We start from the raw sequence: 14,992 nt of genomic DNA, 5'->3' as shown, positions 1-14,992 counted from the left end.
TGAGGCCATCTCCAGTCGTTTCAAAAAGATTTAATCTGTTTTGCTGGTTTCAGTTTTTGTTCTTGCAACAAGTTTTCCCCTGCCCTGGCTTTATTTTATTCTCTGGAACATTGAAATACATTGGTTTTTAACACCAGTTTACTACCATTCTGCATCAAATAACAACATAGCCAGAGGTTATAATTCAGGGCTTTTTTTGTCCATTATCCCAGAATCATAGAATCCCAGACTGTTTTGGGTGGAAGAGACCCTAAAGCTCATCCAGTTCCAACCCCCTGGCACAGGCAGGGACACCTTCCACTAGAGCAGCTTGCTCCAAGCTCTGAGCTTTCCTGTAGCCCCTTCATGCACTGGAGCTGCTCTAAGGTCTCCCTTTCAGGAGCCTTCTCTTGTCCAGGCTGCCCCAGCCCAGCTCTCTCAGCCTGGCTCCAGAGCAGAGCTGCTCCAGCCCTCGCAGCATCTCCATGGCCTCCTCTGCACTCGCTCCAACAGCTCCAGGTCCCTCTTGTGCTGCTGCCCCAGAGCTGGATCAGGACTGCAGGGGGGGTCTCCCCAGAGGGGCAGGATCCCCTCCCCGAGCTGCTGCTCACGCTCTGGGGGTGCAGCCCAGCATCATGTGAGTTTGCCCTTGTCCCTTTCTTGCTGAAGTTGCCTTTTTCCACAGGGTGGCTTTTAACAATAATAGGATTGAAGGTGGTCTCTTTAGGAAGAAAGCTCATCGGGCAGCAGAGCTGTAGAAATGAAAGTTCATGAGAAGTTAATGAAGAATTGTGAAGTAGCTGCTCCCTCCCAAGAGAACCGGTACAGATGCCATGAGCCCGGGCCGGGCTTCCCATCGCAGTGCAGTAGGGAACTGGAGCTGCGTTGTTCTCGGGGACACCGGTGTTGGCCCTTGTGCATTGATTAGTAGAGAAGTCTGAGGGGAAGCAGAAGTCAGGAGGCTCTGGCAGCCTTTCCAACGGATGATCTTTAACTTGATTTATCTTGAGAGCAGTAGGTGGTAGCAGCTATTCTTGGAAGGCAGAGGGAGGCTGTTGGCCATCAGCGTTCGGAAGGGCATCTTCCAGTTATGAGAAAGGAGAATATTAAGAAATAACTGTTAATTAGAAGTATTTTGTTCACGTACAGTATTACTGCAAGCATTAATTGAGGGGAAAATGTAGAGGCTGAGCATTATAAAGATCACTTGTAACAAGGATGGCCCCAATGTTTGGTGCCGAGTTGGAGAGATTTTTCCTTGGTATTAAATAAAGAACTTTCTGTAAATGCCTTTCCCTGATTTAATCATTCTGAGTGATGTCAGAGACCAAATCCCTATTTTAAGCACAAACCTAATTCCATTTAACTCTGACGCTGTGGGTAGCATGTCTATAGTTAGGTTGGCACACTGTCCTCACCCCCTCAGAACCCAACATGAAGATGTGAATGAAGGTGACAGGTTCATAATGAGATTTGTGCAAAGGCTTTTACATTCTCCCACGTTTCCTGTTTATATGCTTATTTTTAAGGATCTTTTTTAATACTCGGACGTGTATTCTCTGGGCAGATACCTAATATATATTTAAAAACAGCTGGGCATGACAATGTAGGATAATCCTGCTCTTCTTGAAGTCAGTGCTAGAGTAAAGCTGAGGCCAGATGTTGATCACAGATGCTTTACTAGGCTGCAGGGGCAGAGGCTGCCTCATGCTGTAGGTCTCTGCCTGTGTATGATGCTGTGTTGTCTGTTGGTTTTGAAATTATAGAGAACATGTAGAGAGAAGATATCACATCTAATAGAAATATTTCATACAGTGAAACCCTGTTTAATTACAAATGAGTTAATTGGGTTGTTTTGGTCTTCAACTGCATGGAAACCACAGCTTCTCTGGGCACCCTGTGCCAGTGCCTCAGCACCCTCACAGGGAACAGCTTCTGCCTAAGAGCTCATCTCAGTCTCCCCTCTGGCAGGTTAAAGCCATTCCCCTTGGCCTGTCCCTACAGGCCCTTGTCCCAAGCCCCTCTCCAGGTTTCCTGCAGCCCCTTTAGGCACTGGAGCTGCTCTAAGGTCTCCCCTTCAGGAGCCTTCTCTTCTCCAGGCTGACCCAGCCCAGCTCTCTCAGCCTGGCTCCAGAGCAGAGCTGCTCCAGCCCTCACAGCATCTCCGTGGCCTCCTCTGGCCTCGCTCCAACAGCTCCAGGTCCCTCTTGTGCTGCTGCCCCAGAGCTGGATCAGGGCTGCAGGGGGGGTCTCCCCAGAGCACAGCAGAGGAGCAGGATCCCCTCCCCGAGCTGCTGCTCACGCTCTGGGGGTGCAGCCCAGCACATGGGGGGGTTCTGGGCTTTAGCGCACACTGAAGCCGGGTCACGGGGAGCTTCTCGTCAACCAACACCCCCAAGTCCTTCTCCTCAGGGCTGCTCCATCCCCTCTTTCCCCAGCCTGTGTTTGTGCTTGGGATTGTCCTGATCCAGGTTCAGGACCTTGCATTTGGCCTTGTTGAACTTCATGAATTTTTTAACTGAGTATGATGTAATGTGTATGTTATTAGGCACTGAATTTTGTTAGGACTTACTAGGATTTGAGACCAGTGGCTATGGTCCCATAACCCATAGTTATGGGACAAATACAGTGGCCTCAATGCTGTAGAGTTTAGGTGTTTTATCATTTTATCTTGTAGGTTAGTGCACAGATGTGATGCAATTGAAATGGGGAAGAAAAAAAACAAAATCCATGAAAGCTTAATTACAGTATTTGTGTGTTTAGAAGAGACACATTTGATAGTGCCTGCCGGTGTTGTGTGATACAACAGGTATATATAGTGCTTGAAGAACCCTGCCATGATCTAATTTGTCTCCCTTGGGTAGGGTGCCCTTTGCAGTATCCAAATGCTGGCTGCCAAGCGGCAGGTGAAGGGCACAACTCCCTCTGGGAATGACAAATGACAGTGATTCATAGACAGTGGGTTTTAAGTGGTTTAACATGGGACTGACTTCACCTCGTTGCAGTCCTAGAGAATCACGTACACGTTTTTGTAAGTGCTGACACTGAGGCAGCTAAAAGATTTAATGGAATTAAAGTCAGGTGTGATCCAGGAATGAGAATAGTGATGCAGAGATTCCAATATTATGGATTTAGGATTTCCTTTCCACACCAGTGAACTGTGGAAAGGGTGATGAAGAGGGAGATAACTAATAATATCTTTTTGTTATTAAAAAAAAAATAAGAAAGCAAGCATTAAACTGTACTGTTCATGTGCATTTTTTAATGCAGAAACCTGTGTCTGTGTGTGCTTATGTAGGGCAATGCTTTGATTTATGGGTAGAAAGGAAGCAATGTGAATGTACCTTCTTCCACAGCCTTATTGCAAACTGCCCACAGGGTTTGCTGCTTTTTGGGTTAAATTTATGGCACCATAAACCAGCAGGTAAGTAACAAGGTGTTACTGGTTGTAGGTTTCATAGTTGTTTTTCTGTCCCCTTGATAACTTTGTACTTGAAATAGCAATGCTTCCAACATGTTGGCTGTAGGATCTGGAGTACGATTTCTGTCCAATTGCATACATTAATGCCTACATTAATATGGATTCTCACCTACATTTACCTTTCAAATGGCTTTTCTTTTTTTCTGTTTAGGTTATGAACTCCGTGTTTAAGACTATTCTGGACCTGACATATCCAATAACCTCTATGTTTTCAGGAGCAGCTTTTAACAACAGCATCAACAACATCTTCAAAGATAAGCAGATAGAGGTAGGTTGCTTATTCACTTCCTGCACAGTAAGTGATGCTACTGTGTTCTGTTGCAGCAGAAATAGCTTTCTTCCATGGTAATGTGAGATACGGGGCTGTGGGATGACTGGAAACGTGAAAACTGGGACTTTGGTGTTACATGAATATAGGATGGAACCTGTGAGGGTGCTGAGGCTCTGGTACAGGGTGCCCAGAGAAGCTGTGGCTGCCCCATCCCTGGCAGTGTTCAAGGCCAGGTTGGACACAGGGGTTTGGAGCAAGCTGCTCTAATGAAAGGTGTCCCTGCCCGTAGCAAAGGTTGGAACTGAATGAGCTTTAAGATCCCTTCCAACCCAAACTATTCCATGACTCTATGATTTTGGTGGATTTAGAAAACATTAGGAGTAGATTATTTGTAGCTACTTCTTTTCTGTTTGACAAAAGGGTCCTGGTGTCTGAGAGAAGTCAAAATTGTGTCACTAAAGTAGAATTGCTCAGACTGTTTTATTGTTATTATTCTGCAAATTAGGTCTCAGAGACCCTTAGGGCACAGCAGCAGAAGGTCTTGAAGAGGTTAGTGATGGGTTTGGCTTTCTTTTTCTTTAGTTTTTCTGTTTGAAGCTAGAGTGAGTTTTAATGAACAGCCCATTGAAAACTGCAATAGCATCCAAGTATTTTGGTTCCTATTTTGCATTGGTGACCTTTCAGTAATTGCTACATGTGTGGTGTGCCTGAGCTGATGGCCACCCTCAGAATCCCACCTACCCTCCAACCCTCAGCAGTAGCAATTCATAAAGCACGTTATCAATGATTGCCTTCCTAGATCACCAAGTCCTGCAATCTTACCTCATTTGCAATTTTAAGTAAATTATTCCTGTGCTTGCAATCCTTGAGATGAAAGATTAAGTAGCAAATTTACACTATATATACTTATAGAAACACAGAGTCCCAGCCTGGTTTGGGTTGGAAGAGAGCTTAAAGCTCATCCAGTTCTAAACCCCTGCCATGGGCAGGGGACACCTTCCACTAGAGCAGCTTGCTCCAAGCCCTGTCCAATCCAGCCTTGGTAATTTTCTGCCAGGAAACCAAAGCTTCAAGTATATTTATTAAAAATCATGTAAGATCTACTTCAAATATATTTATTAAAAATAATCTAAACCATTCCCTGCTTAAATGTAAGTATGAAAGTGATTAATCATCACGTGGCTTAAAATAGCATCTTGCTGTGCAGAGTGGGGCTGGGAACAAGCAGGTTTGAGAGTGATAAATCCTTCTGAGGCTGGAATTATTTTTGTTTTGCTGTTGGGCAGCACCAGCCCCACTCTGTCAGCTCTTTGATCAGGTGTGTCCCTTCCTGAAGCCCTCCAGCTCCTATCTTTGGTTTCAGCAGTGCCTGATAGGCAAACATGTGATTGTCCGATGACTGAGGCAGCCGAGGAGCTGCCGTGCAAAGCCCCCAGACCTTCTCGGTGGTGGGAAGTGTGGCCTCCTCTTGGGTAACATGGTGTGAATTGCAGGTGGTGCATTGCAGTGCGAGGCTGTAGGATAACACCAAGCAGAGCTTTGAGAGGGAGGGAGTGACAAAATTGAAGAGAATCGCTGAGCTTGGTTGGCCCCAGCTTTCCTTGCTCGCTCCATCACTGCGTTTGATTTCAGCAGTCAGTTTATTGTCCTTGCCTTGAAGATGCAGCAGGTTCCTTCCCTATGATTGTTACAGGTGTAGTTGTGTGATCTTTTCTAACCTTGCAGTCACAGGAATGTTTTGTCCAAGAGAAATCCAGTTCCAAGGCATGCAGCAGTGTCATGGAACCGTAGACTTGTTAGGTTTGGAATGGACCTTAAAACTCATCCAGTTCCAACCACCTGCCACAGTCAGGGATACTTTCCACTAGAGCAGGTTGCTCCAAGCCCCGTCCAACCTGGCTGTGAACATCTTTGTGGGCATGTGCTGATCCTTCAGTCAAAATCCTTCAGTCTGTGCTTGAGGATTTCCTCACATTGGAAGACTTCCATCAGATAAAGAAGGAGAAATGCTGTGTAGCACTGCAGGGAAGGAGGCAGTTACTCCTCCATTGCAACTCGTGTTATCAGTGCAGGGTAACCAGCCATGTCACTAGACAGATGGAAATTGAAAGCTGCCCAAGTGTAAAAGGTGACTTAGAAAGTCACAGAAGCTGAACTCGGAAGCATTCAGCCTTGAGCAGATGTTTTCTTAAAGCATTATTTCAAAGCACCAAACTGCAAGCATCCATCTTCTCTCAGTAGCTGGAGTGGTTTTGGAGGGGACTGAGTAGCAATGATTTCCAACTGGAAATACATACATTAATGAGTTAATTGCAGCCTTACAAACAGGTTGTGTTTGGATGCTTGGCCACATCTGCTCTATCCTGGGAGCATCCACAGTGACCAAGGCGGAACCCCAAGATGCTGGGGTGGGCTTTGGCCCTTGTTTCTCTATAGAAGCTTAAAATCAGGAGGCACTGGGCCAGATCCTCCTTTTTGCTCCCCATGCCTGTGAGGTGGCACTCTTGCACGTCTCCTGCGTGCCCTCATCCCTCTCCTGCAGCAGCAGCTCTTACGTTGAACTGTTATTTCTGACACTGAACGGGGGGTTCCATTTTCTCCTCAGTTTGCTCTCCAGCAGCCGGTGGAACGTAGGAGGCTCCCGATTCCCGGCACGCTGGCTGGGGGTAGCCCTGGTTACCAGCCACCCCCGGGGCTGCTGCTGCAGATGTCAGCCAAAGGCGCTCCACCACAAGAGCTCAGCCTGTGCAAGTTCTTCAGGAAAGCACAGGGGGTTGCAGGGCAGGGATTAAAAGAGACTTCACAAGAAACACACTTATTATCCTCTGAAATTGCCCATCCTTATGAGAGAGCACCAAGCTCTGGGAATCTTATCCCCCATGCTGGAAGCACAAAATGCTCTTGCAGGTCATCTCAGCTGGAGGCTCAGGTGTGAGGAATCAGAACATTCTTTTATCAAGCCCTGTTTCAGACTTGAATAATGGTCTGTCCTCAAAAGATGTGGAATGACATCTGAGAAACAGTCTTCATTACTGTGTGATAGCTCTTACTTTAGTTTCCTTCGTGCACATGTCTGCTTGAATTTGAAATGAAGACAGACCTTTTTCCCTGTTCCCCTGTTTTTGCTTAGAATATGGTTGATGCACTGAGCTCTGCAATCATCAGAATATCTTTAGCGTGTAGAGGCAGCCCTAATACTCTCGTAGTCACACTTTATTCATCCGCCTTCCCATGGCATTTATAGCAGATGGGTTGCAATACTTGTGCAGCATCTGTTAGTCCTCCCCAATTCCACCATCTTTGCAGAGCTGCTTAAGAGATTAAACTCACTAGGAAAAAAGCCTCTGAATTGAAGAGCACAGAAACTTCCACCAGAGCTGCAGCCTGAGGGGGTGCTTCTCAGGTCCTGCTGGTAGCTGGAGTCCAAACCCATGCTTGGTTTGAGTTCAAGGCACATCAGAGCTGTGCTGGAGAAGTCCTGGCCACCTTGTCCCATGAGCAAAGAGGCTGGCTGCATGGGAAGGCAAGTTTACCTCTTCAGTCTTGATTAACTTTGCTGATTGACAGAGATCTCTCAGCTGTTGTTCTCTGGGCATAAGCTCCATTTACTCAAACAGGTCCTTCTGCTGCCCCTTTGCAGGCTACCCTTTCACTAGACATTATGAAGACTTTCCAAAGCTGTCCTCTCTGACAAAATCCTGTGCAGTTGGGAGGTCACCTCCCATTCAGTTTTCCAACTACTGGGATGTGAGTACAGACATGGATGAAACACAGATGAGAACTTCCCCTGCCAGGAGCAGGGCTAGTTGGTTTGGCTGTTGAGTAAACTTGTAACTCACTTAGCATGGCTGTTCTGTTTGTATGTCATCCTCCTCCTTATGTACCACACTCCTCACTGCTCTTTCACCCTGCAGTATCTCAGGCAACCTCTGGGGTCTTCTTGAAGATTAACCTTGCAGGATCCTTTGTTTCTGTAGGGAATGCTGCAGAGCTTTGCGTTCTCTTTGGTTCGAGGCACTTTGGATCTCAGCAGCATCGCTCTTGCCTCTCCTGTTTAAATGATCCCTTGTTTCATCACCACAAGGTAGAAATCAGACACCCTTTGGTCAAGAGGCCATGACTCATGTTCTTCCCTCTTTGTTTTGGGCTCAGGCAAGGGAGATGGTGCCTGTTACAGCCTTAGGCTGGGGCTGAGGGGAGCTGAGTAGTTGTGTGCTCTGCGTAGATCAACACCACCATGAATGGAAACAGTCAGGTGAAGTGCAATGGCCACACTGAGTGAGATCCAAGATCTTTCTAGTTTAGTGCCGTGTCTTCAGGGGAGGCCAAAAGCAGCAGCTATTTAGTGACCTAGGTAAGAACTGAATAAATAAAGGTGAGACTTCCCTTCACGTTGTCCTCCAGCAATAAGCAGCCCAGGGATCATTCTAGATGAGAGTTACCATTAGACCCCCACACTTCATCTGGAAATTAAACAGGTATCAGAAAGCAGATGAACTCCAGTTTGAGTGATGAGGCTTCCGTGCTGCTCGGGATGCTGGACAGTCTTGTGGAAAAATTCTGTCTTGCTATTAAAAAAAAATTTTGTTTGAGTTTTGCCTGCCTTGGTTCTAATGTTTGCATTAGAAACAAATTTATGAACTCAAGCACAGGGCTGATGGGTTTTCCTCCATCCATGCAGGCATTTGTGTCATAGATACATAGGTTGTTGCTTTGGTTTGTGTTAGAAATGGGCTTTAGTTCAAGTGCAAGGTTACAGCTATAGTAAAACCATGACCTCCTCTGTTGCAGGACCTGTGGATTCCTTACTTTGCCATCACAACTGACATCACTGCCTCCACAATGCGGGTCCACACAGACGGTGAGTGTGCAAGGGGGCCTAAAATGATGCTGCGAGACTTCCCTGGCACCCTTGCTCCTGGAGTTTTCCTTGCCTTTAAATTCACCTTTCCTTTTGTTTCTCTCTTCTCTGTTACTTGCTGAGCACCAAGCTCTGGCTGTCCACAGATAATAAGGAACAGAGCTGTTGAGAAGCAGTGAAATGAGATGCTTTATTCACTGTTTAGAGAGAAAATGGGTCTATTGACACCATTCTGTTTCCTTGAAGCATCCCATTAAGTGCAGGTGTTAGCCATAAATTAGACCCCTTTTTAAGATAGAAATTCCCATAAATGAAGCAGTTTTCCAAATAAAGAGTCCTACACAAGCAGAGGCTGGGCTAGATTCTTGTGTCCAGTCCCCTTTATTTCTCTGGTGGAAAACAGTAATGCAGTTCACTGACTGAACAGAGAAAGATCTGAGCTCCTGCTCTGCTGCCAGGATGTGGTGACAGCCCTGTAGGACACTTGCTTTAGCTTTTGTCTATTTGGGGTAACTGTGCCATGACTCAGGCTTCAGTGAAGACAGTACAAGCCTCCAGGTGCCCCAGGTATTTTGGGTAGCTGGAGCCTTTGCTGCCAGGTCTCTGATGTTTTATCTTTTGTGCTGGCTCAGCTCCTATCCATTCCTGCCGTTAAATTACTCTGACACTGGGGCTTTGGTGACTGAGGACAACCAAGGGAGCTAAAACAAGCAGAAAAAAGATTAACCTTTCTCAGCGGTTTTGTATTTCCATTCTGCAGCAGGTTAAGCCAATTGAGGTCAGGAAACTCACCCCATCCAGCTGCTTGTCCCTGTGGAAGTTTAATGTAAGGATAGAAGTCAGCTGGAGAATGGTTATAGATGTCTCCAGAATTCCCTGACAGGAGAGCAAGGAAGGTCAAGGTCAGGTTGGAGCAAGCTGCTCTAGTGGAAGGTGTCCCTGCCCATGGCAGGGGCTTGGAACTGAATGAGCTTTAAGGTCCTTTCCAACCCAAACCAGGCTGGGATTCTATGGTAAGTTCCCAGCTGCTGCAAGTTCCCATCTTGGTCTCGTCTGTGGAGTGTAGCACAAGAAGTCAGCATTTTTCTTGTGTGGAAGTTGCAGTTCAACAAAAATTATTAATAACAAACCCCAAATGTGCTAGTATTGACCTGTGCTAAACAGTAGGAGTTAGAATTAAACAGAACTGTTGCGTATGTTTAAAAATAGAAGAGAATACAAAAGATCAATTCCCAGTTTGCTGGAGAGCTGCTGATTGAAGCACCAAGTAGTTGCTTATTGACAAGTGAGCTAAGGATGCAGGTCTGACTTGTTTTGGTAATTTAAAGATTCACTTCTCAGACAAGACTCTTGGCCTCACTGGAAGTGCAGCATCACCCCAGTTCAGCTGGTGCAGATGCTGAGAGAAATCACAAAATAAGAGCCTTAAAGCTGAATGTTTTACAGGAAACAGATGAATCGTTTCCCTTGATTAAACTTCTTGTTTCCACCAGCTTAAAGGATTATAACTTTCTGCTTTACAGTGCTATGAGCAACAGTGTCCTAGGAAGAAATAAGATCTCCACCGTGTACTTACCCAGGTTTTACAACTGAAAATACTTGGTTATTGCAGAACAGGGAAAACAGACTTTTGGGGCTTTTACAGCATCTATTTTTCATGTTCAGCTCCTGCTAAACGTCTGGGGTTAGTGGATCTCTGTAGAACATAATGGCTTTAGCTGCCCTTCGAGCTGCTTTTTCTTTCTATCCCTTTGTCCCCAGGGAAGCCTTTTCCTTTTCTTATCAGTGTGAGCACAACAAAGCACTAAATATGATCCCCGCAGGCTGGCATATACTGAAATCTCCTTGAAGGCAATAAACATGAGGCATGGGCTTAAAGATGTGGTTTCTGAGGCCTTTGCCTGATAGGGTGTCTGAATTGTGTGGGGATTTTGGTGTTGGGGTTTTGGGGGGGGGGGGGTTTGCTCTAGCCAGGATTATGGTACAGAAAGTAATAAACTGCTTTAATAACTTTCTAACAGTATCCTCAGGAGGGCCTCTATCTCCTGATTATTTTCATGAGTGCAAAAGCCTACCCCACCTCTGTAGCAGTATTTAATGCTGTTACCATTCCCTCCCTCTCATTCCTGCAGGCTCTCTGTGGAGATACGTCCGTGCCAGCATGTCCCTCTCTGGGTATATGCCTCCGCTCTGTGACCCAAAGGATGGGCACCTCTTGATGGATGGAGGCTACATCAACAACCTTCCAGGTAGGTGTCCAGGTCAGCTGAGAAGAACGCAGCCCATCAACAAAGCCTGCAAGCCCTTGTCCCCTTATTGCTTTCTCAATAAAGAAAATAAGGAGTGTTACCTTTCCACCGGGGCTGTATTTGCTCAAAACACAGAAATGGAAATAACGCAAAATAGAAACCCAGAATCTCCATCTGACACTACCTGTGTCTGTAACGAAAAGGAGGAATTGCAGACCACACTTTCCACCTGCACAGATTGGAGAGGGCAAAGGGCACACATGCAGGTGACACTGGGTGGAAAAGACACAATAAACTGAAGGAGCCCAGGGACAGAAATCCAAGTTACAGAAAGATCTGATTTAAATAAGTTCCTAAATTAAACATTTAAATTGGCTCCTCAGAGCTGTGGTTTTCCTACGCATAACTATTCTGGAAACTGCAACTATCTTGGACTCAGGGGGTGTGGAGAAAATATACAGTGATTCTGTGAGGTATGTGTCCTTCTCTTCCCTCCCTTGGCACTTCCCATATCCAAAGGCTGCAGCTAGTCCTTTTACTGACCTTGAAGTAGGAGGTGTTGCCTCATTTCTCTCTCACTTTCAAATATGATTCCTACTCTTGCATCCCAAAGCTTTTCTTAGACTGAAATCCTTTGTGCTCCTCCTCTCCTTCATTACCTCCTATCTGCAGGGTTGACCCAGCACTGCTAACTCTCCTCTTTAAGACCACTTGTTCCTTCTACAGGTCCCCAGATCTTTTGTTCTTGTGAGAAATGTGCTGCACGAGGTAGAATTAATGTGGCTTCAATGTGTTCTTTCACATTATACCTCGTGGTGTAACTGTGGACTCGAGCTGTGGGTGTCCCACCTCCTCCGTGCTGCTGTCTTCACATGGGTTCTGGTGACAGTGTGAGAGAGTCAGGTCATCCCACTGATCTGGGGCAAAACGTACCCCAGAAGGGCTGTTCCCAGCAGTCCAGCAATGGGAACTCACCTGAGGGTACACAGGGGCTTGGGCAGTGCACAGTGGGCAGCGCGCTGGGATCTTGGTGTTAAAGTGGAGCGTGCAGGGCAGGGCAGGAACCTCCCCGAGGGGAGAATGGTCTCTTAGCAGAGTTTACTGCAGATATTTATAGCTGAGCCTGTTCAGATATAGGTAGGTAGGTCCAATGTCAGGTTATGTACTGCCTCGCAGCGTGTTAGTCCTCTTGCCCAGAGAAGCTGTGGCTGCCCCATCCCTGGCAGGGTTCAAGGCCAGGTTGGATGGGGCTTGGAGTGACCGCATCTAGTGGAAGGTGTCCCTGCCATGGGAGCTTTAAGGTCCTTTCCAGCTCAAACCAGTCTGTGATTCTATGTTTGTAAGCTTTGACTGAGCAGTCCTGGGGTTGCAGCTCTGGTATTGATGTGACCTTCTTTCCACAGCTGATGTTGCACGGTCCACGGGTGCAAAGGTGGTGATTGCCATTGATGTGGGGAGCCGGGATGAGACTGACCTCACCAACTATGGAGACTGCTTGTCTGGCTGGTGGCTGCTCTGGAAGAGGTGGAATCCACTGGCTGAGAAAGTCAAGGTATTACAGGCTACATTAAAATCCAGGTGTTTTATGGACAGAGCAGGAAGGGTTCCCTTGTTCTTTCAGGGGGCAAGGCTGGTGACAGAGCTTCATCTGTCTTGGGTTTGAGCTCTTACTCATGGAGGAAGACAGCCGGGCCCAAAGAAAAGGATGGGAGAAGGTAGAGCCCCAGTCTGGGAAGGGAATGATAAATTGATAGAGCAAAGAAACCTTTTCTTAGAGGTGCTTTATGTTTTGATGAAGTCAGAATTTATTAACTTTGCCATAAGAGAAGAAACTTTGTCCAGTTCAGTGTTTCTGTGTGTCTTTGAACTGTTGATTTAGGGATATTTTTAGCAATAGGCCAGTGATTAACATTACTGCTGCTGCTGTGGGAGTGTTTGGGGTGGGTGGGGCTGGAAGACCCAGACTCTTCTCAGTAGTGCCCAGTGAAATATTACAGCTGCCCAAACGGCCATAAGCGCATGTGGAAACACGAGATTCCTTATGAATACCAGAAAACACCTTTTACTGGGAGTGGTGAAACACTGGCCAAGCAGGCAGACTGTAGAGTCTCCATGTGTGGAGATACTCAAAACTCAGCTGGACGTGGTATTGAACAACCTGCCTCAGCTGACCCTGCATGAGCCAGAGGGGTTGGACTGGTTGATCTCGAGAGGTCCCTGACCACCTCAGCCATCCTGTGAAATCTCTGCCATGGTGCTGTAGAGATCATCACTGATTGAAGGATCATCACATGTCTTGAAGGATCACTGTGCCCCTCACCTCAGCACAGGTCTGCCTCTTAAGGTACTGCTATATCTTTGAATGAAAGACTCAGTTCAACCTTGAACTGCAGCAGTATGTTTGAAGGCAATTCCTTTTCTGTTGGTTATGGAGCCTGGGAAGCTGCCGGAGGTGCTGATGTGTGAAGGCTTCATCAGGCTTCTGTGAGAAAACAAACAGATAGATAACTTCATTTGTCCCCGGTGTGAATAGAGACCGTGTTCCATATGGGAATTCTGAGTGGTGTGTGTGGCCTGGTTGGCAGGTGCTGAACATGGCCGAGATCCAGACGCGCCTGGCGTACGTGTGCTGCGTGCGGCAGCTGGAGATGGTGAAGAACAGCGACTACTGTGAGTACATCCGCCCGCCCATCGACCGCTATGGCACGCTGGACTTCGGCAAGTTCGATGAGATCTGTGTAAGTGCATCCTGGGCAAGGCAGTGCTGCTGCTCCTCACAACTCTGCTGCGCTGTGGTGCTCATTAGTGCCCAGGCGACTGGAGAACAAGTCAGTTGGCACAGAGGGAATAATTGACGCTAAATAATGCTGGGGAATGATTTCATGGCTGTGAGGTTGGATTAACAGCAGTAATCTGGTTGGCAATCTTCGGTATGCAATGGCCTGTGAGCGGATGGGTTGCCTCATTCTGTTTCATCACAAGCCTTGTTAAGCTCCTTGGTTAAAAGTCTCGGGTGTCTGAGCTGCTTCGGGCAGTTGGGGTTTGTCAGATGGTGTCATTTCTCTCCCTTCATTATGTGCCTTGTTGTTGGATGAAAGATTTGCAGAAGTCTATGGGAGGCTGTGAATCACTGAAGTGGAGGGCTAAAATATCTGGCTCAGTTAACGTTTCAACACTTCTATTAATAAAACACATCATCCACAATTCCTCTGCACCTGATAGCAGGAAAACAGCACCAAGGTCAGTGGAAGGACATTGTAAACAGGGTATTACCGGGTTACGCATCTCTGGGATTTAGTTCTGCTTGTTTATGTACCACAGAGCAGTGTGGGAAGAACTGACCCCACACGTGCAGTGAATTGTCTGAGTGACAAAACCATCTCTGCCCAGGTTGCGGTAATGAGAGCAGTTGTGGCCCGTTGTCTCTTGTCAGGGAGGTTATTTCACTGTCTCATTTCATTCTCTGCCTGCTTCTTCCATCTCCAGGTGTTTCTGCAGGGCTTTGCTCTTCTCCTAGGCTGGACCCCGCCCAGTTTTCTTGAACTCCATCTCCTTTATGGATGTAGTGACACTACAATACTCTGGTATATACTACACAATAGCTGGTATTCTATGATTCTGTGAATACTCATTAGGCTGCAAATTGATTTAGAATCATAGAATCATGGAATGGTTTGGCTTGGAGAGGACCTTAAAGTTCCTCCAGTTCCAACCCCTGCCACGGGCAGGGACACCTTCCACTAGAGCAGCTTGCTCCAAGCCCCTGTGTCCAACCTGGCCTTGAACACTGCCAGGGATGGGGCAGCCACAGCTTCTCTGGGCACCCTGTGCCAGTGCCTCAGCACCCTCACAGGGAAGAGCTTCTGCCTTAAACAGAGGAGTTTTAGGTTAGATATAAGTTTGATGTTGATACTGTCTTACAGATACTAACCAAAACCAGTAATACAGTTATACCCTGCACATTCACATCAGAGGGAGTCCCTGAGACCAAGCAGCAGCTATTCCAAACCAGCAGCTGAGTTCCCCAATATAAATATTTTCTCAAGGATATTTGGTGTCTCACAGCTCCTGGGCAAACAGTGGAGCTGAGACTTGCCTGATAAATGCTCCTCTTTTGCTAGATGGAGTGCCCTGGCTGTTTTGACAGTCAG

At 46.8% G+C, this 14,992-nt stretch overlaps 1 protein-coding gene across 3 annotated transcripts in view; it reads left to right on the top strand.

Moving 5' to 3' along the window:
* Positions 1-14,992, top strand: part of PNPLA7 (patatin like domain 7, lysophospholipase) — a 126,072-nt gene that overhangs the window by 95,365 nt on the left and 15,715 nt on the right. For all 3 annotated transcript variants that reach the window (XM_080630523.1, XM_080630525.1, XM_080630524.1), the window contains 5 exons: positions 3,612-3,728; positions 8,523-8,592; positions 10,725-10,841; positions 12,245-12,393; positions 13,427-13,579. In XM_080630523.1, the coding sequence (XP_080486649.1) occupies positions 3,612-3,728; positions 8,523-8,592; positions 10,725-10,841; positions 12,245-12,393; positions 13,427-13,579 (606 nt within the window). The remainder of the gene's footprint in view (positions 1-3,611; positions 3,729-8,522; positions 8,593-10,724; positions 10,842-12,244; positions 12,394-13,426; positions 13,580-14,992) is intronic.

Source organism: Psittacula echo (assembly GCF_963264785.1).
Source record: "Psittacula echo genome assembly, chromosome: 16".
Taxonomy (NCBI): Eukaryota; Metazoa; Chordata; class Aves; order Psittaciformes; family Psittacidae; genus Psittacula; species Psittacula echo.
This window is presented reverse-complemented; position numbering and strand designations above follow the sequence as displayed.